At 43.5% G+C, this 23,471-nt stretch overlaps 1 protein-coding gene across 2 annotated transcripts in view; it reads right to left on the bottom strand.

The window, feature by feature from the left end:
* SPICE1 (spindle and centriole associated protein 1) overlaps positions 1 to 16,558 on the bottom strand; it is a 32,355-nt gene extending 15,797 nt beyond the window's left edge. For both annotated transcript variants that reach the window (XM_054042739.1, XM_054042749.1), the window contains exons 1-9: positions 16,377 to 16,558; positions 13,008 to 13,055; positions 11,459 to 11,605; positions 9,615 to 9,717; positions 8,690 to 8,811; positions 6,819 to 6,925; positions 4,132 to 4,274; positions 3,230 to 3,370; positions 911 to 1,176 (exon numbers count right to left, since the gene is read on the bottom strand). In XM_054042739.1, coding sequence (XP_053898714.1) covers positions 911 to 1,176; positions 3,230 to 3,370; positions 4,132 to 4,274; positions 6,819 to 6,925; positions 8,690 to 8,811; positions 9,615 to 9,717; positions 11,459 to 11,605; positions 13,008 to 13,055; positions 16,377 to 16,466 — 1,167 coding nt within the window. In that variant the 5' untranslated portion in view covers positions 16,467 to 16,558. The remainder of the gene's footprint in view (positions 1 to 910; positions 1,177 to 3,229; positions 3,371 to 4,131; positions 4,275 to 6,818; positions 6,926 to 8,689; positions 8,812 to 9,614; positions 9,718 to 11,458; positions 11,606 to 13,007; positions 13,056 to 16,376) is intronic.
* Positions 16,559 to 23,471: the final 6,913 nt, after the last annotated feature.

Genomic DNA, 23,471 nt, shown 5'->3' with positions numbered 1-23,471 from the left:
AACAAGTCACAAAGCTGTGGCTGTATCCCTCTCAATCAGGGTTTGACCGCATGGCCCACAGTCCATTATCTACGGGCTGGACACCACTCAACTCTCTCAAGACCTGAATGGAGACTCACTTTCAATGATGACAGTGACAGATGGCCAGGAATCAATTTCAGCCCATCTTCAGCCTTGCCTGGTCAACAGTATTTTTCAACTAGGGTGAAGGACCAGCCTCTGCTGTTTGTGATGCAACCTCATCTGTGCCTCAGACCCAGGTGTATAGCCTACCCAAATCTTCGCAGTCCAGGCCTAGGCCCAGTGCTCCCTGTGAGGGGAACACAGCGCGAGGAAGCAACACAACAGAAAGGAGGACTGTCATCCAAATGCAAGGGTCTAAAACACCCTGTGCTCAGAGCAGAGCAGTTCACTGTGAAATAAGTGGCAGCTAGGTGCTGTGATGTAGTTCCCAGGCACATGTGGAGGAACCAGGAAGGGACTGAGATCTTTAGCATATAACTAATCCCAGAGCCCACATACCTAAGACAGATCGAACACTTTTTAAACTATAAAAATTAAATGCATATTCAGAATATTGGGTGTGTTTAAATGTTGCTTTGTTCACAATCAGTTGGTTTTTGTTTAAGTGGACTACATCTCTCATTGAAGTAAATGGGAGACCTCCTCCATTTCAGTTCAGTGAACTCCTGCCCGTTTATTAGAGAAAGCATAGTTTCTGCTGAATTAATAATTTTACCTTTTTTAAAATTGCACACAAACAATCCTAACAACACTATTAAAGATATTGAGATTACAAAGTAAAGGACTTGGAAGTTAGGAAATGTCAAAGTTAAAGTTGTAAATTAATCTATAATCCTTGTGCTTAGTCATTCTAGCTACAGGAGCAGGTCACATAACATCTACTCACCTCCTTGAGGTAGCGCATCAGACGACAGAGTGTGTTCACCAATGACACAGTGAACCCTGTGAGGCCATGACCGTTTTGCATTCTCTGTACCTCACGGCCTGTCCATCGCTCATATTCCTCCATTTCATGCTCCACTTCGTGAATCATGCGATTCAGGACATCCAAGCTGGATTTATTGCCACTTGGGAGTTCGAAGGAAACTGCATTAGCAAGAGAATCATTTCTTCTCTGTTTGGAAGCCATCTGTGCAGTATGATTTCTTTTCACTGAAAGAGAGACCGACAAAAAAATCCTTTAAATTTCAATTGTGGGAGAAGTACTCTGTTCCAGCACTATAATGGACAAAGGAACATCAAAGATAGATGCATCCTAGTCATTTAGATTAATACAGGTTGTTTCTAAATCTTCAGAAACTAGACTCTAAGCCTTAACTCTGAGGGCCACCCTAGTGACTTTCAAAAGAGGCAGAGACCACACCTGGTTTAAATGTATGGTAAATGAACATCAAAATAAAGGCACCCACTCCAGCATTTGTTCATACTTTTATCTTCCTTGGCAGATAATTAGAAACTGTTTGCGGGTGAACTTCAATAACCTTGGGAATATACAGCTGATCAACAACCTTCAGCCCACAAGTACAGGGAAGGACAACTGTACATTGGATTTCTCTGCCTTCAGGCCTCACTAGTCTAAATTTCTGCAGAACCAACATTGTTTAGAGAGTCAACTCTTCTATATATTCAATATTTAGGGGTTTGTAGATTGATCATCATCATAGATCCGTGCAATACAGCACAGAAAAAGTTCCAGGGAGTGCATGAGGACAGCCATGTAGAGAGGTACAGGTGAGTTAGCAGGGAAGTGAGTAGCATGAAGGTATCCCATCTACATTCCCCAACCTCCCATGGACCTTTGCTATGCTTCTCAGTAGGAGTCAAAGTTTGATAGACCTGCTCAGGCACATCTGAGCAAGACTTAGCTGTGGGGAACCAAATATAACAGAGCTGAGGCATTGGGGGTGGGATGGGACTTGCAGCAAAAAGTGCACCTATAATTAAGCTACCAGCTCCACTCCTAAGGCATCTTTTCTGTCTGACAAGTTTCCTGTAGTTTTTCAGAAGAGAGTCCTCATATGATGACCCTGAGTGAATCAATTGGACTAAAACTGCTGCTGAAGAAGGTTATAACCTCCCAGAGTCTCAAAGTAGATGACATTCCATTCCCAAAACCCCTTAAAACACCCTTGGATGTCCTACATGGCAGCTCCCCCAATTGGCTCCCCACAGTCCTGCTGCCTGGTGGTACCAAAACAGTAGTGGCAATATGAAGCCCTAGCAATGGCAATATCACATTGCATACAGAGCTAGTTCCTCATGATATTGTTGCCTCTTTTGCACTGTGAATCAGTAATAGCATGATGTGGATCCCAGTACATATGCACCGAGGTATTAACACATGAAGACTGCACTTCCTCCATCAGCCACTTCATGCAAATCTATTCAGTTATGAGGAGTAAGGGGAACTATTCTTTATGCACAGAATTGCCAAATTTCCTAAGTGTCCTATCCATACAGCGTTATGTGAGAGACATTTTAGAAGTTGGGCAGGACCAGGGTAGAGAGACTGTTTTGGGTACCCCCCACACCTTTAAGTCAGAGGCACCTAAAAAATTTCAAACAACATCCAGACCAAATTTAATTTAAAAATGCTTCCTAAAAATTAGGAAGTGTTTTCCTAAAACAATTTAAATGAAGATTTCAAATTGTCCCCTGAAGGGCTGTTATGCCAAATTTGGAGACTAAATTCAAAACAAGATTTCAGTCCTTTACGAGCAAATCACAATGCAACCTTAGCTATGTAGTCACTACTTCTCTCTCTGTAATCTTAGCAAATACCAGAGCTGAAAGTAAAACTCCAGGCAAAGAGTGTACTGTAACCAGGGATCACAAGCAGGGAAAGAGGAGAATTCTTTACTATCAACTCCAATAAATTACATTGATAATCAGTACCGTTTAATGAAAATATGGTCTCAACCAGAGCTTTAAGGGACACTGGAGGAAGGCAGATACACTGTCTCAAGTACACCTCTACCTTGATATAACACGACCCGATAGAACACGAATTTGATATAACGTGGTAATGCAGTGCTCCGGTGTGGGAGTGGGGGGGGGGCGCACTCCAGTGGATCAAAGCAAGTTTAATATAACGCGGTTTCACCTATAATGTGGTAAGATTTTTTGGCTCCCGAGGACAGCATTATATCAAGGTAGAGGTGTACAAGTTACTTTGGATGAAATAGTCATTTTAAAAGGATCAAACCTTTTGTTGAAACTTGCTTTTGCTTTCTTGGATTTGGGTTCAGCACTTGTCTCACAGTGTAAGAGGAATCTGAAGTCTGTTCTTCATCTTCATTCTGAAGCCTTGAATGGACTCTCTGGACTACTTTGGTAGCATTGAGGGCTGATTAAAAAACAAACAAACAAACAAAAAAAATCACACATACATGCCCACACACACGCATAACTAACTAATTAACTGTAAAATATTTCATCCAATGCACTAAATGTCACAACAACAACTATGTGGGTGAAACCAGACAATAACTACACTCTCAAATGAACTCACATAGCAAAATGATAAGAGACAAAGACACCACATCACCCGTGGGCGAACACTTTTCACAAAACAAATCACTCCATATCTGACATCTTAGTCCTCATCCTCAAAGGTAACCTGCACAACAACTTCAAAAAGATGAGCCTGGGAGCTTAAATTCATAACTTTGCTAGACACTACAAATAATGGGACTTAATAAAAACACTGGATTTATGATTTATTACAACAATCTGTAACCCACTAACCCCCCTTTTTTGTCCTATGACTGGAGAGATACTAACAGGTCACTTCACTTAGAATACGTGTTAACTACTGATGCTAAACAATCTGTTCCACCTTGTATTTAGTTGGGACACTGAGTACCTTTTCCCAGACTGAATAAGAGCTCTGTATAGCTCAAAAGCTTGTCTCCCTCGCCAACAGAAATTGGTCCAATAAAAGATATCTCACCCACCTTGTCTCTATATATAAACACATTCAAACTGCCAGTGCCAACTCAGATTTCTGAAAATATCCTGTCCCTTCCGCTCCACTAAAATTATTCTGAGTAAGATGCTGTTAGCAGCCCATGTCCTTTGAGAGTTAATGTTCTAGCAGAGCCAAACCTGCGGCTCCTGATGATGGCAAAGCAGTTGTTGGAGTCACAGCTACATTTGCTTTCTGTGATGGAGTAGGTGTTCTCAGTTGCTTCTCAACCCATAGCTGGGAAGCTCCAGCAGCATTTTCTTCTTTCAGTAAGTGGAGTAGCCTATATATAATAAGCATGAGAGAGAGAGAGAGAGAGAGAGAGAGAGAGTGCAAGGGTACAATGAACTCTGAAATGACAATGCTTACAGCTAATCTTTACCATCTATCCATAAAAAGCCTCTCAAAAAGTCTTTACTCTTGGGGGAATTGTGCCACTGCACAGTGCAGAATTTATGTCCCCCGCAGATTTGCTACCCTGCAGAAAAATGACTCTCTGATGGGGAATCAAAATGAAGCCACAAAAATGCTCTCAAGAGTAAAAAAAGTAGTTAAAATTGCTCAAGCAAATTCCTCATTAATGCAAAGCCTCAAAATCCTAGAAATGAGTTAAATCCTTCTCCACTCTATTTTAGTTACACAAGTACTCCTCCACTGTAACCAACACAAGACTAGTCTACATTATGAAGGTTACAGTGGCATACCTACAGCACCACAGCTATATGGCTGTAACCCCATAGCGTAGATGGGCACTACAATGACAGAAAGGGTTCTTCTACCACTATAGTAACTCCACCTTCACAAACGATGGTAGCTAGGTTGACGGATGAATGCTTCTGTTGACTTAGCTGCATCTACACCAGGGTTTTAGGTCGGCGTAGTTGCGCCACTCAGGAGTGTGAATTTTTCATATTCCTGAGTGCTTTAGCTATACCAAGCTAAGCTTTAAGCGTAGAGCAGGCCATGACGACATGGCATTTGACATTTCCTTCAACGACCACCAGCAAGTGTGCTACTTTAAGTACTCCAACACAACATCTTTCAAACCCAATGCTACTTTACTCAGTTAACTCAAATACACATTGCTATAGTTGCAAACCAACATGGCCAAATGTAATAAAAATTCTACATAAAAATTTCATTCACAATATAAGTTGCTGAAGTCAGTATAACACTGATGGAGAACCACAATCAAAAGAAACAAAAAGGTAAGTCTATACGAACCATACTACACCTACACCCACTACAGACATCCACACTAATCCACCAACACATACAGCAGACTTTCAACAAACACACACCACTACCCGCAATCACTCAAACATCTTAAATACTAGCCAACCTTATTACTGAGCACATATCTTATACAATGAAACAAATACATGATCTACCCCCTTATAGCACTCACAAGACACACTTTCAACCTCCAATTATTCAACACATAAGTATATACGTATATGTGTTTCTGAGAGAGATCACTATTGAGAGTTAAAACACAAATAATGGAGTTGTGATGATGAATGGTGTATATGGAGGATATGATGATATGTTAGCTATAGTGAGCACATGTTTGTATAAGTTAAGTATGATAGGAATATGCTTAACTTCTTTTCCAGAATTTTGAGTTTTGCATGAGTGGTTAACTCTTCAGTGCAAAAGTTCTAGTCTCTGTTTGGCACATGCAAAAAAGATGAAGTCTGCTATGATCTCCTCTCTCCCCGTTCTTCTTTCCTCCACCTCCAACTTTTTCACCTCTATGACTAACACTGAGGCTTCTGACGCACTTTCTATCTCTAAAACAGCCATCTGTGCAATTGACCCCATTCCCTCCCAACTCCTGACCTCCCTCAGTCCTTTCCTCTCCCACCCCCAAAAGACAACCCCCACATTTCAACTGCCTCTGACTACTACCCCTCCCTTCTATCCTTCACACATGAGATAAACATACCATATGAAACTATTACCTCAAGTTCCTAACTCCATCCTTGATCCTCACCCCATCTGCCTTCTAGCCTCTTCACTACTGTGAAATAGCTCTTAAAGTCTAACAGGCTTTTCTTAGCCAAGTCCAAAGGTCTCTACTCCATCTTCATCATTCTTGACACTTCTGTTGCTTCTGACATGGTTGATCACACCACCATTCTTCTTGATATATTATCTGTTCTGGACTCACAATGCAGTTCTCTTCTGATTCTCCTATTTGATCATGCCTTCCATGTCTGTCAACAGGTCCTTCTCTTCCAATGTCTTGCAGTCCACTGGGGTCCCACAAAGTCCTGTTCTTAGCCTGCCCTCTTTTCCCTTTACACTCTCTCCTCTCTGGGTGCTCTTAATCGCTATTAGGGTTTCAACTACCAATCCAATTCCACAAGTCAACCTATTATTTGGACGGAGGTAGTGCCTAGAGGTCCAAATCCGGAATGGGAGCCCACTGCACTAGGCACTGTCCATACAACTGAAAGAAGACCCCTGTCCCCAAGTAGCTTACAATGCAAATATGAGAGCGGGGAAGGGGGTGGGGGAGGGGACACGACAAGGTAACAATGAGAGAATTATGGTAAGTGTAATAAATATCAGTCACAGCTCACCAAGTGCCTAGTCAGTGCCAAGTGTTTTGTAGGCATCATGGGAGAGGTGAGTTTTAAGGAGAGATTTGAAGGAGGATATCGTAATAGCTTTGTGGATATTTATGGGGAGCAACTCCTGTGCATAAGAGATAGCGATGGGAGAAAGCACAAAGGTGTTTGGACATCTGATTGTGCTATTAAAACACTATGGGGACAGAAGCGTTATGATAGTGGACTGACTGACAGAAACACACACTGACCTGTTTGTGTCAATGTTGGACTTGAAGTGCAAAGACACATCCTGTTCATTCACACTGTCCTCTGATTGACAGTTGGAGGAATCTTCCCCTTCTACTTCATTGAGAGCCTGTCTCAGAAAAACACAAGACATCTCAAATGTTACATGACAGCAATTTAAATCCATCCTTCATAAAGAAAAAAATTAAGTAGTTCAGTAGAAACACTTCCCAGAAAACAAGTCTCTTTATTGTAGTTCACCTCTAAAATATGGACAAAAATACTATCATCTTACAGTGAAGACAGGAAATAAATTCATTAATGTTTGTGAAGTACTGGGATACTACAGCGATGAGTACTCTAGAAAAGACCACAGGAAATAAATACTTCAGTATTCAGAGCTTTGTTTGGACATGTGCAGTAAGGCAAGGGCTGCACAATGACTGCGGATAAAACATATTGAACAGCTGCCTCATTTCCTTAGCAGTGGCCTTTCTAGCCATCAAATGAGATGCGTATTGTGGAAAAACATAACATATGATCATGTAATTAAGTGGCAGAATTAATACTAGATTCTGGCATTTCCTAAGTTTTGAATGATTCACTTTGCAATCTAAACAACATTCTTTTAATGTAGTTTATATATAAAAACCCACACATGAATTGCATTTACAGCACATGCATAAAAAGTGACATAATACGATGAAAAGGGCGATATTTTATTGTGCACATAATTAGGAAAGTCAATTCTGAATTCCTGCAGTAACCAGAATTTTGCCCTGTGGATGCTTTACAACAGGATTTTGGTCAGGATTTTCAAAAGAGTAGAAGAGAGCTGGACACCCAAATCTCACTGAAATTCGATGGTGGTTGGGCACCTGCCTCCCCTAGCTTCCTCTGGAAAGCCCAGACTTTCAACTTATCATACAACTCACATGCAGCGATTCAATATGCTACATATATAAATCAAAGGCCACAGCAAAAAATGCAAAGAATGCCTCCATTTAAAAAGAACCCAGGCTGACTGGCAGAGCAGTCCTGAATTCAGTGTAGGATACTATGTATTTGTTCAAGGTGCTATGGTGTAAATATTAGTACAGAATCATAACAGGAAGACTACACGTATGGTAGAAATGACACTTTCATGCCAAGACCCTATTTTCTGTCACTTGTAACTTTTCTGAAAAGTAGCCCTTTGGGGTGAAGTCTCTTATCCTTGTTCTCAACGTCAAGTTAATATTTTTGGTATGATTTCAGATATCTGAGTTATCTGAGGGGGAAAAGCACATTAAAGTTATTCAAACTTTACTTGTCTAAAGCAAAAAATATTTTGTTTTAAAAGTTCAAATTTGCAATATGCGGGTTCTGCTATGGTTACAAAAAAACCTAGTTAAGAAATAGTTAGACTTAAGTGAACATCAAAAGAACACCCTGAATGCAGTCAGCGAAATAGCCACATACAGAGATATCACTACACTGAAATAAAGGCGTCCGAGTATATTTCAATGTGTGCGCATTCAGCTAAAGGTCAGAGAAATTGGTTCCAGATTTAATCAATCACTTCTACTTTTACTTTTTAATAATGAAACACAAATGAAACCATGTTAATGAAACATCAAAGTTGATGCTTTTTGTACAAAAAGGTCAGGAAATCCTAAGTCAGGGTTTCCAAAGCAACCCAAAATAAATTATTTTCTACATAATATATGTAGTTTTATCTCAGTACACAGTGTTAAACATAATAATATAGATACTATACACAAGAGAGCTGGCTTAGGAACCTTAATTTTGGATTTCCTGACTTTCACGCAAGTGAAGACATAGCCACAGAACTCTGCATTGAAAACGTCATTTATTTGCATTTACTATACAGTCCATATAAAGAGTACATTACCTGGGGATCCATGATAGATTCACTAAGGATGGAAAGCTGTGTGGGAGGATCACTTTTTTGTACAATGGGACCTTGAGAAGATTCCAGGTCACAATGAGGAGCCATTGTTACATTAGGGAAACCTAGAGTAGACAGAGGAAGACAGGAAGTCATAGCATACAAAGGGCTATTTAGCTGATATAAACCATTATCTCAGGGGAAACCAGGTCCAAAGTCCTACCAGTACCTCAGGACTTCTGTACCATAAATTAAGCCCCTTTTGTCTCTCCAATATATCACACAAGTCAAGGGGAGGTGAACATCACTCCTAAGTAACCCTAGTGGCCAGCCACAAAGTCACACTAATATTCGGTGGAGGGTTAGGGTTGTCACTGTAGATACTGATGTAATCGGAGAAATGTGCACATGCAAGGAGGAACATACGGTCATTACAAGTGAAAGAGAAATGGCAATTCACAGAGAAGAGATTAATGTAACTGTAGAGCCCACCATTCTCTCTGGGAGAAGGGCCAATAGGTTTTGCATTCTCGATCAAGAGCAAGCGAGACCCTCATTCATCTCCTGACAAAGCTCCAAGGGCAGCCAGGACTATGCATCAAAGGCATTCAGGAGTGAGACCACAAGAACTACCATAAGTCCAGTACCAGATGCTTCAGAGGAAGGTGCAAGAACCCTGCAGTAGCAAGATGTGTGATAACCTGTCCCTCACATTAGGTGTCATCCTGATCTGTAATAGTTAGGCAGAGTTGGTTCTCCTTTGTACTATGTTAAGGGAATGAACTATGCTTTGCTAACTAACCAGATTAACCAAACAATCTGAGCTAATCCAGATTACCCAGTCTACAATTTTGTGAAATTAGACAAAATTTGTAAAAGAACTGTGGTAATCTTAAATGAACCGCCTTACACAAATTAGTTGGTTTACCTGTATGCCTGCGAGGAGCATCGCCAAACAGGTCTTTCACCACAGCCATGGCTTGATCAGATCTCTCCAACACATCTTGGAGCCGATACTGATCAGAGAGAATCTGAAGGCACAGCACAGGAGACACTTCATATCACCATATACAAACTGATTTCCCAAAAAAACAGGATAAATATATAGATTATGGAAAGGGATTTTGGGTAATTCATAGTTCTGGGGTTAACTCCGCCTTTGCCCCACCCGTTGTCTGCTCACAAGCACCACTTTAGTCTCAGATCCCCAGCTGTCACCTCTATATGGGCTGGGACCCATGTCCCTCTCCCTTCAGACTGGGGACTTAAGCTTGCAGTCCCCATGCAGTTCACGGTGATTATCCCAGCAGATCGGACCTTAGTCCAGCACCTGCAACTCACTTTCTCTCAAGGGACAACATCAGGGATACGAGTGGCCAGCCATCTTTCACAGAACACAATATATGTATTTTAAAACAAAAGCATTACCGAGACAACATATAATAAAACATTTACACACACTAAGATTACCAATTGTCGCCTTCTTCCATGTGTAGACCCTGGCAGGTTCTAATCCTTCAAACCCTTCCAGCAGGGTTTGCCTTTTTGGTTTCAATCTCATGTCAGTTTTTGGATCAAAGTGAGGGATACCCAACTGTTCATGCTGACCCTTTATACTACAAGCTCTTTCCTTGTCCTCTTGAACCCTGTCTCAGCCTATATAGGCAACTCCCCCCAGAAGGTGGTACTTCTCTGGAGTTGTTTATTTGTCCTGGCGGCTGCAGTAATTAGCTTCCACTGATGTAGTTCTTAGGGGAAGCTTGGTAACCCTCCCCCATGAAGCTAACATACAATCTCTAGCTCACAAAAATACACATAACTTTTATAGATACAAGAATTTGTGACTAATCCCATGGCCCACAGCAATTGGCACATCTCAAATAACCATGCTGCAGGGAATTACTGGATGCTTGAATCAGGGGAAATCATTTAATTGAGTGAGAAGCTATTGCCTCCTGACTGGAGTCAGATAGTACTGCTGCAGTCAGAACTCAAAAGCTAGTTAAATAGTAGTAGTACTAGTAGTAGTAGTAGTAGTAGTATTACACAGTGTTTAAGGCAGGCCCAGATAGTGAGGGACAGAATTAATTCCAAACTGAGGAACACTAGATCACTTGCCAGCAGTTACAGCTCCTCAACCTGTTTTGTCAATTTTCTTTCCCTTCCCCCTCCCCACCCTTCCTGCCCCTCTTTTTTAAAAACAAACAAACAAACAAACAAACAAAACACTCCCCTTCTTGCTCTCCTCCTTTCTTCTGGTTAAATACAGCAATTACAGGTACAGAGGTTCCCCAGACACAACCTTAGCATTTCCACTAAACAATAGAGTACATGGTGGGTGGGTGGGGAGACAAGCACAGGACACATCTCCCTTGCACAGCTTGGAATTTAGAACTGCAAGGATCCCTGCACAGCAGCATTCAAGAAATGGCAGGGGACAAGGCAAGGGCAGGGGCCAGGGGTAAAATCTGACACTATGTAGACCACATGATCATGTCTCCCTGGGGCTTGGGCACCTGTTAACCATAGAGCCTACTCCAACCAATGTTCTGCAGTAGCTGAAAGAAGAGCACCTAGGGGTGAGGGATTCTGTACATCAGCCAAGCTTGATTATTCAGCCAGGCAGTGGATTTCGACCTTCATTCAGGAGCAATTTTCCATTTTGCTACAAGTCCTTCGTAGCAAAGGAGATGAGGAAGAAGATGCGAAGTGCTTGCTTCACATTCCTGGCAAATTAAAAACTTGTGTTGAAAGTCCAGACCTAGCTCTTACCTCTCGCATGAGGGTCAGCTTCCTTTTCTCTAGGGAATCAGGAGCCCCCTGCCTCTGCTTCTTCCATTTTCTCTTTAATGCTCTCTCTTGTAGCTCCACATGCACCAGTGCTTTGTTCTTTGACTTGTGTATCTCATGACGGCGCACCTACGCAAGCACGGAAGAGAATTTGGTTCAAATCTAAGGGACAAGCTAAGGCAGTGGTTCTCAACCAGCATTCTGGGGCCCCCTGGGGGGCCAAGAGCAGGTTTCAGGGTGTCCGCCAACCATAGCTGGCATTAGACTCTCTAGGGCCTAGGGCAGAAAGCCAAAGCAGAAGCCTTGCCTTGCGGGACTGCAGCCCGGGGCCCCGAGCCTCACTACCCAAGGCTGAAGCCAAAGCCTGAACAATTTAGTTTTACAGGGCCCCCTGTGGTGTGGGGCCCCAGGCAATTGCCCTGCTTGCTACACCCTAATGCCGGCCCTGGCTTTTATATGCATAAAAACAGTTGTTGTGGCACAGCTGGGCCATGGAGTTTTTATAGCATGTTGAGGGGGCCTAAAAAAAAAAAAAAAAAGAAAGAAAGAAAGGTTGAGAACCCCTAAGCTAAGGCACTCTTACAAGCAAGGTTTACCAATTTCTGCATTGGGTACCGTGAAGTCAAACCACATGTTGGTGATGCCAGTAATGTCATCTGCAATCAGAGTTAACCACTCCGTGAAGAACAAAAGTTTAAGTTACCTCACAGAGCAAAGGGAAGTGGGAAATGTATGTGTTCCCATCTGCCGTACATTACTGAAATAACAGCAACAGCTGTATCCAACTGTCACAGAAATACGGTCACCCAGCACACTGAAAACAAGGCAAAATGAATGGTCTGATTCAGCACTGCGTTGGGCATCAGTGTCTCCACCCTCTGAATGGGAATTAGAGAGTAATTATGTTACAGAATTTAGAAAGAGACTTATGTCATCAAGACTAGCCTCCTCACAAGAGATATAATCCTAAATGAGCACATACTCCTTCATTGTATCCTCAATGTATATATCATTGCTGTCAGCTGGATGGAATTGAACTCATACCTTGTGAAGAAGAATAGCTCTACATAGCAGGAACAGTAGTAGTGGTGTGAACCTGTTCAAACTCCCCCAAGAATTAAGGAAATTCCAAGACTAAAGAACATATTTTTCAGCCCTTTCTTCAGTGAAGATGATGCAGGTTAAACTTATCTATTGGAAGGTTTTCTCCCCCCTCCTTCCCCTTATCCTATCCTATGTTGGAAAACATTCTAAAGGGATCCACTGGAAAATATATCAGAATATTGGTTAAAATAAGCTGGCTGAAGGAGACATTAAGCAGATGAGCACTGCTAAAAGAAGGGGTTGTGCATATAGTTATTGGGAGGGGGGAGGGGAAAAGCTATATTTAAAAAAGTTTTTGGTGGGTAGGGAAGGGAGATAAGATGTTATAAACAAAATATCCCATATAAATTAAATGAAATATCTGCCTCAGATGACCAAGTAGATTACCTCTATTCCATAGCAGGTCAATGACAGATTTTTGACTTACCATGTCTTCAGGAGTTGCACGATGCACTGTTAAATCATGAACAGTGCTCTGCAAAAAGAAACAAGAGAAAACAACAAATATAAACACAGAGGTGGAATCAGGCATTAATTTTTTTAATGCCCTATTGATTTGCTCTTTAAGTTACTAAAATAATCAGCCCTCCAATTTTAGAGACAAGTGTCTATTGATAAATAGAACAGAGATGTAAAAGACAATCTGGCATAGATCACTTTCCAGTTCTACACAGTATTCCATCAAAAAACTATGTTAAAAGAATATTAAGTTTGCATTCAAAAGTCAGACAATGATAATGTTAAGGCAGCCTGTAGAATCCTAACTCTGCCCCCTTGGGCGCATACATCATGACACAATCTTTAATTATGTGATGATCACATATTATTTCTCAAAAGGAAGAGAGGGAGGATGGACCAGTTTTAGGGCACTAGCATAGGATTTGGATTCAAGTCCCTGTTCTGCCAGACTTCTTGTGTGACCTTGGGCAAAATACTTAGCTACTCTGTCTCATTTCTTTATCTGTAAAGTGAGGATAATATCTCACAGAGGTGTTGTAAGGATAAATACTCTAAAGCAGGGGTTGGCAACCTTTCAGAAATGGTGTGCTGAGTCTTCATTTAGTCACTCTAATTTAAGGTTTCGTGTGCCAGAAATACATTTTAACTTTTTTAGAAGGTCTCTTTCTACAAGTCTATAATATATAACTAAACTATTGTTGTATGTAAAATAAATAAGGTTTTTAAAATGTTTAAGAAGCTTCATTTAAAATTAAATTAAAATGCAGAGCCCCTCCGGACCGGTGGCCAGGATCTGGGTAGTATGAGTGCCACTGAAAATCAGCTCGTGTGCCGAGCCTATCCCTGTTCTAAAGGTTGTGAGGTGTTCAGATACTACAGTGATGGTGGCCGTAAGAGTACTTAGGATAGAAATAATACAATCCCTCCCCCACCCCCCACAAGCTCACATACAGGTGTATGCCAGAGAGCCACTCTATACAAGATGCATAGTGAATGAGCCAAGTGCTCCATAGCCTACACCTCTCTGACTGTGCAAGCTAGATCCAGGATACTCTATAGCAAATGACTTCTACTTCAAGGTGCTTGTGTTTCAATGATGCTTTGGAGCAGCAGCTGAAAACCCTGCAGCACCTTCAGATAAGATAAAATATAGATGTGTTCATTTTCATATTTAATTAAATGAAAACCATCAGTATGATAATCCTTGTATAATTTAAGTTTTCAGTGTGCTGCAGAATTTTGTGTTGAAAACTCAATTTCATTTGTGGAAGTTGTCCAGGGTGCGTGCAAAAAGAAATTGACAATGATGGCAGTGGATTGGGGAGTAGCAGGGGCTTTTTGTACCCGGTTTTGTATTTTAGCACAACATATTCATTGAATATTCCTCCACAAGTGATGAGCAGTGAAAAGAGTTTTAAATGTCAACACTGATATTACCATTGGTAGGTTTCAAAGTCAATACCTTGTTTCTGTCTAAGGTTTATGAAGCATGTAATAAATGAGGCAGTTCATTCCACTATTGTTTCAGGCTGTCTACATACTGACAAAGCATAGCACCAGTAATACTCTATTCACTTTTGGAAAGTTCTTTTTACAGTCATAAGACACACAGACACAGGGCCCAATTCACCATTAATCTATGCGTCTAATCCTCATAGTTCAAAGTCAGTCATGGAATTTTAAACCTACTTCACATTGGTATAGGCAGCTATAGAAAATGCAGAATAATGCCTCTCTCTCTTTTTTAAAGTACAGAAGCTTAGATTCTGGAGCGGGGCTGGATTCTGCAAACTGTGACCATGAAGTAAAATAGGACCCTGCAGAAAATTATATAATATTGTATTTCTATAATTTTGTAAGGTGAAGCTTATACAGTTCATGGTGAATGGGGTAATGGATCCTCAATGAGAATTATCTACCTATCAAATGTTAACCTGTGTATGCAGATCAGACTAGAGGATCATAGATTCCAAGGCCAGAAGGGACCATTGTGATCAATTAGTCTAACCTCTTGTATAACACAGGCCATGGAACTTCCCCAAAATAATTCAGAGCAGATTTTTGAGAAAAATCATCCAAGCTTGATTTAAAAGTAATCAGTGATAGAGAATCCACCCTGACCTAAATTGTTCTAATGGTTAATTACCCTCACTTTCAAAAATGTATGCCTTATTTCCAATCTGAACTGGTCTTCCAGGCATTGGATTGTTATACTCTTCTTTGCTAGATTGAACAGACCATTATTAATATTTAATCCTCATGTACAGAGACTGTAAGCAAGTCAACCCTTAACCTTCTCTTTAGTTTAACAAACAGATTGATCTCTTTGAGTCTACCATTATAAGGCTTGTTTTCTAATCCTTTAATTAATCATTCTTGTTGCTTTTCTTTGAAGCCTCTCCAGTTTATCAACATTCTTCTTGAATTCTGGACACCAAAACTGGACACAGGACTCCAGCAGCAGTCACACCAGTGCCAAATACAGAGGTAAAATGATCTACCCCCTACTCAAGATTCCCCTGTTTATGCATTCAAAGATCGCATTAGGTCTTTTGGCAACAGCATCACATTGGGAGTTCATATTCAGGTAACTATTCACCACGACCCCCAAGTCTTTTCAGAGTTACTGCTTCCCATCTTTGTGCAACCAGTGCTGGAGCCTCCACATTTATTTAACAAATAACAGTTGCAGAATTTTGCAGAATTTAAAAATTGTGTGCAGAATTTTAACTTCTTCAGCACAGAATTTTTAATTTTTTGGCGCAGAATGCCCTTAGGAGTTACTCTTCCCCGGGCATAGCTGCATCTACCCCCCGGGGGGCTTTGCCAGCAGCTAGGCTGGCTAGTGGCTGTGGTGTTTTCACGCCCCAGACGGACCCACTTGTGCCAACAAAACCTTGAGATGTAGAGTTGGCATCAGCCAGGATGAGGCCAAAGGGGATGCGCCCGGCTCTAGGTACGCCAGGGGCACGGCCCCTTCCACGGAGGGGACTCATTAGCGAGGGCAAGGCGAGAGGGGGCAGCCAAGGGGCCCAGAAAGAAAAGGATACGGAAGGTGGAACCGCAGCCAGGCTCCCTCTGAGCGCCGGGCCGGACACAGGCGGGCACGGGAAGGCATCTTCCCCTGGGGGGCCGGGCCGGGGCTCGCCCAGCACACGCAAGCGGCAGGGCGGGCTCGTCTGTCCGCCTCTCCGGAGCCCGGCCCCCGCCGCTCGCCCCCGCGGTGACCCACCAGCGCCAGGCAGAGCAGGAGCCCGCGTCCCCCGGCTGCCATCACCCGGCTCCCTGCGGCCCCGCCTCAGTTTCCCCAGTTGTACCGGGCGGGGGCTCTACTCACATCCCAGTCCCGCTTGGGCGGCGGCTTCTTCTTCGCCTTCGGCGGCTTCTTGCCCGGGGCGCGGGGCCGCGTCACCCGCACCAGGGACATCGCGGGGCCGGGCAGGACCCGGGGGGAGGGGGTGGGGCAGGAAGCGCCTCTCTGCCCGCAGGGCTCGTGCCGCCGCCGTTAGAGGCCGGCCTGACCCCGCTCCCGCCGGCCGGCCCGCTCGCTCCCGCCCGCCCGTCACCAGGGAAACCCCGCCCCCGCCACCAGCCCCGCCCCCGAGCGTGAGGGAACCCGCCGCCGCCTCCCCCCCGTGCACATCACGAACCCCACCCATACCACTCACTGCCCCCCCCATACTACGTACTGTCTTAGTGTACCTGCACCCCACTGACCCCCCAGGCATACTAGCCATTGCTCCAATGCACCCCCAATATATCCCACTGCCCACTCTCCCAATGTACCCCCAGCTCTCAGTAATCATCCACCCCACTGTCCCCATATACCCCCCACTGCCACCCCAACAACCCGCTATTTTCCACTGCTCCCACAACCCTTATTATACTTCCCCATTCGCCCCACCGCATTCTCACTGATCATACTGCCCTTAATGTGCCCCGGTCCCTGTTGATCCTCCCCACTGGCACCCTGACTGATCCTGCTCACTCCCTCTCCACCCTCATTCCTTCCCACAGCCACCCCCTCACTGCTCCTCACCGAAACTACCAGCTCCCTCTGTATCCCCCAAAGATCTTCCTCACTGCCCCCAATGTTCCCCCACTGTTCCCAGACCACCGCACTGCCCCCATTCCACATCACCCCCTCTCCGTGTTCACTCTGAGGGCATAAGAAGCAAAATTCTAAGGTGAAGTCTACATTGCAATTAGACATCTATGGCTGGCCCATGCCAGCTGACTCAGGCTTGTGGGGCTTCAGCTTAGGAGCTGTTTCATTGCAGTGTAGACCAGTGGTTTTCAACTTTTTTTTCATTTGCGGACCCTTACAAATTTTTGAATGGAGGTGCAGACCCCTTTGGAAATTCAACTTGTGGTCCGTGGACCCCCTACCATAGAAATCTTAGGGCTTGTCTACACTACAAAATTCGGTCTACTTAATTTAGATCAACCTACAATCACCGCAGTAATTCAATGGGCTGTTGATGTCCACACTATCCTCCTCCTGTCAGTGGAGCCCATCTTCACCAGGAGCACTTGCAGTGCACTGACTGAAGTGAGGCATTGTGGGGCACTGACAGCCACGTGGAGCTCACAGCTGGAGTTCCCCATCCACGCTGGGGTGACAGCCCCAGCTGTGAGCTCCTCCCATGCTCAATTTCACAGCACAGAGCCTATCAGCGGTGAAATTGCTCAGAGCAGCCACACTCTTACAGCTCTGGGAGCTCCCTGGGGAGCTGAGAGCCCTGGCTCTCAGCACCTAGCAGCCAGGCTTGGAGTGGGGAGCCTGGGCAGCAGGGGGCCCACAGGGCTCCCAGGAGGGAGAGGGGAACCCGGGCAGTAGCCTGCTGGGAGCAGGTAGCCAGGAGCCCAGGGAGCAGCAGGGCTCCCAGCAGGGACAGGGGAGCCTGGATAGCAGCCTGCTGGGAGTGGGTAGCCGAGGGAACAGCCAAGCTCTAACTGGAGCCCACCTCTTGCGCTGGGGTGACAGCCTTAACTGTGAGCCAGGTGCAGGGTTCACAGGAGGGAACTTACCAGCCTTTCTTGTCAATTTCAGGGCTTTAGCCAGCAGCCCATGTAAGTAATGCAGTGGCTACATGGACACTGTGTCGTCCTAATTACAGACATAAGCCCTATGCCTCTCGTGCCTTACATCAACCTAACTCTGTAGTGTAGACCAAGCCTTAGATAGAAAATTGACTGAACAGAATGCAAATATAAATGTTGCATGTGCCTGGCACAGCATTTGACTCAGCATGAGAAAGAGTGCTTAACTGTGGGCTTCTATGGTAACGACACTTCCAGGTTTTGACCTGTAGGTGGGGGTATTCACCTATTTTTGATTGATCAGAGAACCAGAATGCCTTTTCTGGGATCTGAAACTTTATTTTTATAATCACCTTTCACTAGGTTTGCCAGTTGTGGTTGGATGTATTCCTGGAGGTTTCATCACATGACATAATCTTTAATTAAAGATTCATTTTTAATTCCTGGAGACTCCAGGACAACCTTAGAGGGTGAGCCCGCCCACCTCCCGGTTAACCAATAGGACCTTCCATGGACCCCTTAGACATACTCTGTGGACTCCCAGGGGTCCGCAGACCACAGGTTGAAAACAACGTGTGTCGATGTTGGAGCTGGGACTGCAGCTCCCGGTCTGGGACCCTCCCACCTCGCAGGGTCCTAGAGCCTGGGCTCCAGCCTGGGCCTGAACATCTTCATGGTAGTTAAACAGCCCCTTAGCCCGAGTCAGCTGGCACAGGCCAGCCATGGGTTTTTAATTGCATTGTAGACATACCTTTGCCCAGTTACCCAGACAGCTCCTCTACCATATACAGACAGCTTCTGGTTTGCTGGCAGGGAAATGCTGATACCACAAGCCTGAGAACTCAGAGGCTCATTACAACTGATTTGTTGAGAAAGGAGCTGTTGTGCTTTAATGGAGCTCAACACTGGGGGGCTATTTCAAGAAGGTATGGGAGAATCATCTCCAGAGTTATCCAGAAAAACAGATGGAAGTATTTGGAATATAAAGAACGAAGCCAGAGCATCTGCCATTGTAGGCGTGCCATTGAGCACTTGAAGAAACATGTAAAAGGGGCCAACCAAAAGAATCCCTCTGTCAAACAATTGGGCTTGTCTATACATAAAAATTAATCTGGAATGAAGTAGGATATATTTCACATATTCATTGTTAGAGGTTGACAATGTAACCAAACAGTTCCTGTCTATCGCTGTATTCTGTTAATTCAAGTTTCAGAGTTGTAGCCAGGGAGATGTTAACATTTAAATGAACTGTGAATGTAAGGATATCACTGTCTTCATTTCTCTTTTAAGTATGTAGTAAACTACCTGTAAATGGCGGGAGATAGGCAATTGCCTTATGTTAATCCATGGAGCTAATTATCAGTGATGCTTCAGAAATAGGAAACGGCTTCAAAATCCCTAATCTTCACCCAAGGAACACCTGCTGTCAAGAGGCTGACAACAGCCTGCCAGGGATTTATAAAAACTCTTAGGCCCTGATCCTTTCATCTCAGATCTGCTTAATCTTCATCAGGGGAAGTCTGAGTGTCAAGATTGAGGTCTCCAGTCCTATCTGGATCATCCTGATATTGGACATTGGACTATAACTAATGAACTGATTCTGGAATGGACTCTTTGCAACTCTGAAGATCACCATCTCTACTATGAAAATGACCTAAGAACTATATTCATGTCTGTATGTATAATGATCTTTTAACCAATACTCTCTCTTTTATTTTTAATAAATTTTAATTTAGTTAATAAGAATTGGTTGTAAGCATGTGCCAGGGTTCCTTCCCCACTCTGAACTCTGGGGTACAGATGTGGGGACCTGCATAAAAGACCCCCTAAGCTTATTTTTACCAGCTTAGGTTAAAACTTTCTCAAGACACAAGTTGAACAGTATGCTGCCACCACCAAGTGATTTAGACAAAGAATCAGGGAAAGGACCATTTGGAGTCCTATTCCCCCAAGCTCTGCACTCCCTTTCCTGGGGAAGGCTTGAGAATAATATCCTCACCAGTTGGTACAGGTGAACACAGACCCAAACCCTTGGCTCTTAAGAACAATGAAAAATCAATCGGGTTCTTAAAAGAAGAATTTTAATTAAAGAAAAGGTACACAAATCACCTCTGTAAAATCAGGATGGTAAGTACTTTACAGAATAACAAAAGATTCAAAAACACAGAGGATTTCCCCTCTAAGCAAAACTTTAAAGTTACAAAAGCAGGGATAAACCTCCCACTTAGCACAGGGAAAATTCACAAGCTAAAACAAAAGATAATCTAACACATTTCTTTTGCTATTACTTACTATTTTTGCAATACTAGATGCTTAGTCCAGATATGCTTAAGAAGATGTATTTTTCCTGCCCTGATTCCTTACTGACTCGAAGAGAACAAAACAGAGACCTTCCCCCACAGATTTGAAAGTATCTTCTCTCTTTATTTGTCCTTTTGGTCAGGTGCCACCCAGGTTATCTGAGCTTCTTAACCCTTTACAGGTAAAAGAGGAATTAACCCTTTACACGATAAAGAGGGATTTTCTGCTACCCTTAGCTGTATGTTTATGACAGCATGTGTTTGGGTAAGATATGAAATATTCATTAACCTGGTGAGTCCAATCCTTTGGGATTGGCAGAACTTTTTATATGATGAACAAGATTTTCAGTAATCCTTATCATATTTGACTTGGCTGTCTGGATGGGAGCTCAAGGTTGGGTTGCTTTAGGGGAACTGTATTTATGGCTTCGGGGTAACCAATAAGGTATTGTAGAAGCTGTTTTTTTGCTAGCTTGGTGAATCCACCAGTTATGGGGATTGTTTGCCCATTCTTTGCAGTTTGCCCTAATTGAGCAATCTCAGCGTGTCCCCCTGGGACTGCAGTCACAGAGCCTAATTCCAGTACTACACAAACTGGTTGAAACTAAAGAATAGAACTATCAGACTCATATGTGAACACTATTTGTTGGAGAAGAGTCAACATAGCTTTTGCCTCACCAATCTATTCGAATTCTTTGAGGGGAGGCCAACAAGCATGTGGACAAGGATGATCCAGTGGATATAGTGTACTTGGACTTTCAGAAAGCCTTTGACAAAGTGCCTCACCAAAGGCTCTTAAGCAAAGTAAGTAGTCATGGGTTAAGAGGAAAAGTCTTCTCATGGATCTGTAACTGGTTGAAAGATAGGAAACAAAGGATAGGAATAAATGATCAGTTTTCACAATGGAGAGAAATAAATAACAGGGTTCCTCAAGGATCCGTACTGGGATCGGTGCTGTTCAATGTATTCATAAATTACTTGGAAAAGGGGGCTGTGAAAGGGTGCTAAGCAGAAAACTGCTTAGCCAACCCTCTGTCACTCCAGCTCCAATTAAGGGAGGTGAATTGGAGGTGGGTAGATCACCTGGCCCTGATTGGGGAAGCTGGGGCTGGATAAAAGCCCCCGGGGAAGGAAACCAAAGGGAGGAGCTGGAAAGAGGGAAGTGGCACTAGAGAAAGGGCAGTGAGGGGAAGCAGAGAGAGATAGCTTGCCCCCTCTCTCCTGCTGGTGGGCTGTAAGAAGGGGATTATATGTATGGTGGAAAGATGGTGGGAGCACAGCCTGTAAATAAAAGCACCAAGTGAGCACTTCACCAGGAGGTCTCCGTGTGACTTTCTCAGCCTAGCGGGGGCAGAAGCCAGGAGGGCCCTGCAGAGACCCCATTACATGGGCAAACAGGGAGATAGCAAAGTTTGGAGATGATACAAAATTACCTGAGAGAGTTAAATCCCAGGCAGACTGCAAAGAGTTACAAAGGGATCTCACAAAACTAGGTGACTGGGCAACAAAATGGCAGATGAAATTCAACGTTAATAAATGCAAAGTAATGCACATTGGAAAACATAATTCTACCTAGACATACAAAATGATGGGGTCTAAATTAGCTGTTACCACTCAAGAAAGAGATATTGGAATCAGCGTGGATAGTTCTCTGAAAATATCTGCTCAATGTGCAGTGGCAGTCAAATACACTAACAAAATGTTAGGAATCATTGGCAAAGAGAGAGATAAGACCGAAAATATCATAATACCACACAACTATAGTATGCCCACACTTTCAATTGTGTGTGCAGTTCTGGTTGCCCCATCTCAAAAAATATATATTAGAATTGGAAAAAATACTAAGAAGGGCAACAAAAATGATTAGGGGTATGGAACAGCTTCCATATGAACAGAGATTAAAAAGACTGAGACTGTTCAGCTTGGAAAAGAGATGACTTCAAGAGGCTATGATAGAGGTCTATACAAATCATGAATGGTATAAAGAAAATGAATAAAGACCCACAAACTAGGGGGCATTCAATGAAATTAACACATGAACCAGGGGTCACCCAGTTAAATTAATAGAAGAAAAAAATAAGGAAGTACTTCAGGCAACACACAGTCAACCTGTGGAACTTGTTGCCAGGGAATGTGGTGACGACTAAAAGTATAACTGGATTAAAAAAAATTAGGTAAGTTCATGGAGGATAGATCTATAAATGGCTATTAGCCAAGATGGTCAGGGATGCAACCCCATGTCCCGGGTGTACTTAAACCTCGGACTGCTAGAAGCTAAGACTGGATGACAGGGCAGGAATCATTGAAAACATTTCCACGTTCTGTTCATTTCTTCTGAAACATCTGGCAACTGTTCTTTGTCAGAAGACAGGATATTGGGTGAGATGGAACACTAGTATGACCATTCTTATGTAGACCCTCAATTGAGTCTGATCAGCTCTAGCTTTAAACACTGGAGAGAAGAGGCTCAAATGGGGTCTGTGATTCACAGTTCACACAACCTGGTAGGAACATCTGCCCCCACTCTCTTTGTCTTTCGCTGCTTAGCAAGTGAGGTTCAAGTTAGGGTGCCTCCCTCAATCAGGGCATGCTAAGAGTGCTGCTGCCCTTTACTCAGACAATAAGTACGACAAAATGTTGTTACCCCTGCAAATTGTAACCCCAAATTGATCATTTTGGCAAAGCAGCTCTGTCTGTTGAACAGGTAGGCAGAGTAGGTGTGTCTATGCAAATACGGTCTGCTCCTGAAGTCTTTTCTCCCACCAGTTCATGCCTAATGTCAGGGAATAGCTCACTCAGACCCTGTTTACACTTGCAACACTGGATTGCTATTGGTCAGTAGGCAATTAGTTGGGAGTTGGAAAATCCTCAGTGGGGGCCATTGTCATCCGAGTGTGTAACACCGTTAAGTGTCTCTTGCGATACAGGACTGTGGCTCTTGGTAATGTACAGAAAATAGTGGATGGTTTTGCAGCAATGGGGTTCCCAAACTGTGGTGGGGCGATAGCACGCATATCCCTCTTCTGGCACCAGCACACCTTGCCGCATCCCATCCCTTGCCACTGAGTACATCAACAGAAAGGGATACT

Source organism: Malaclemys terrapin, chromosome 1 (genome assembly GCF_027887155.1).
Source record: "Malaclemys terrapin pileata isolate rMalTer1 chromosome 1, rMalTer1.hap1, whole genome shotgun sequence".
Classification (NCBI taxonomy): domain Eukaryota; kingdom Metazoa; phylum Chordata; order Testudines; family Emydidae; genus Malaclemys; species Malaclemys terrapin.
The sequence above is the reverse complement of the archived record's forward strand: the minus strand, read 5'-3'. Positions and strand labels throughout refer to the sequence as shown.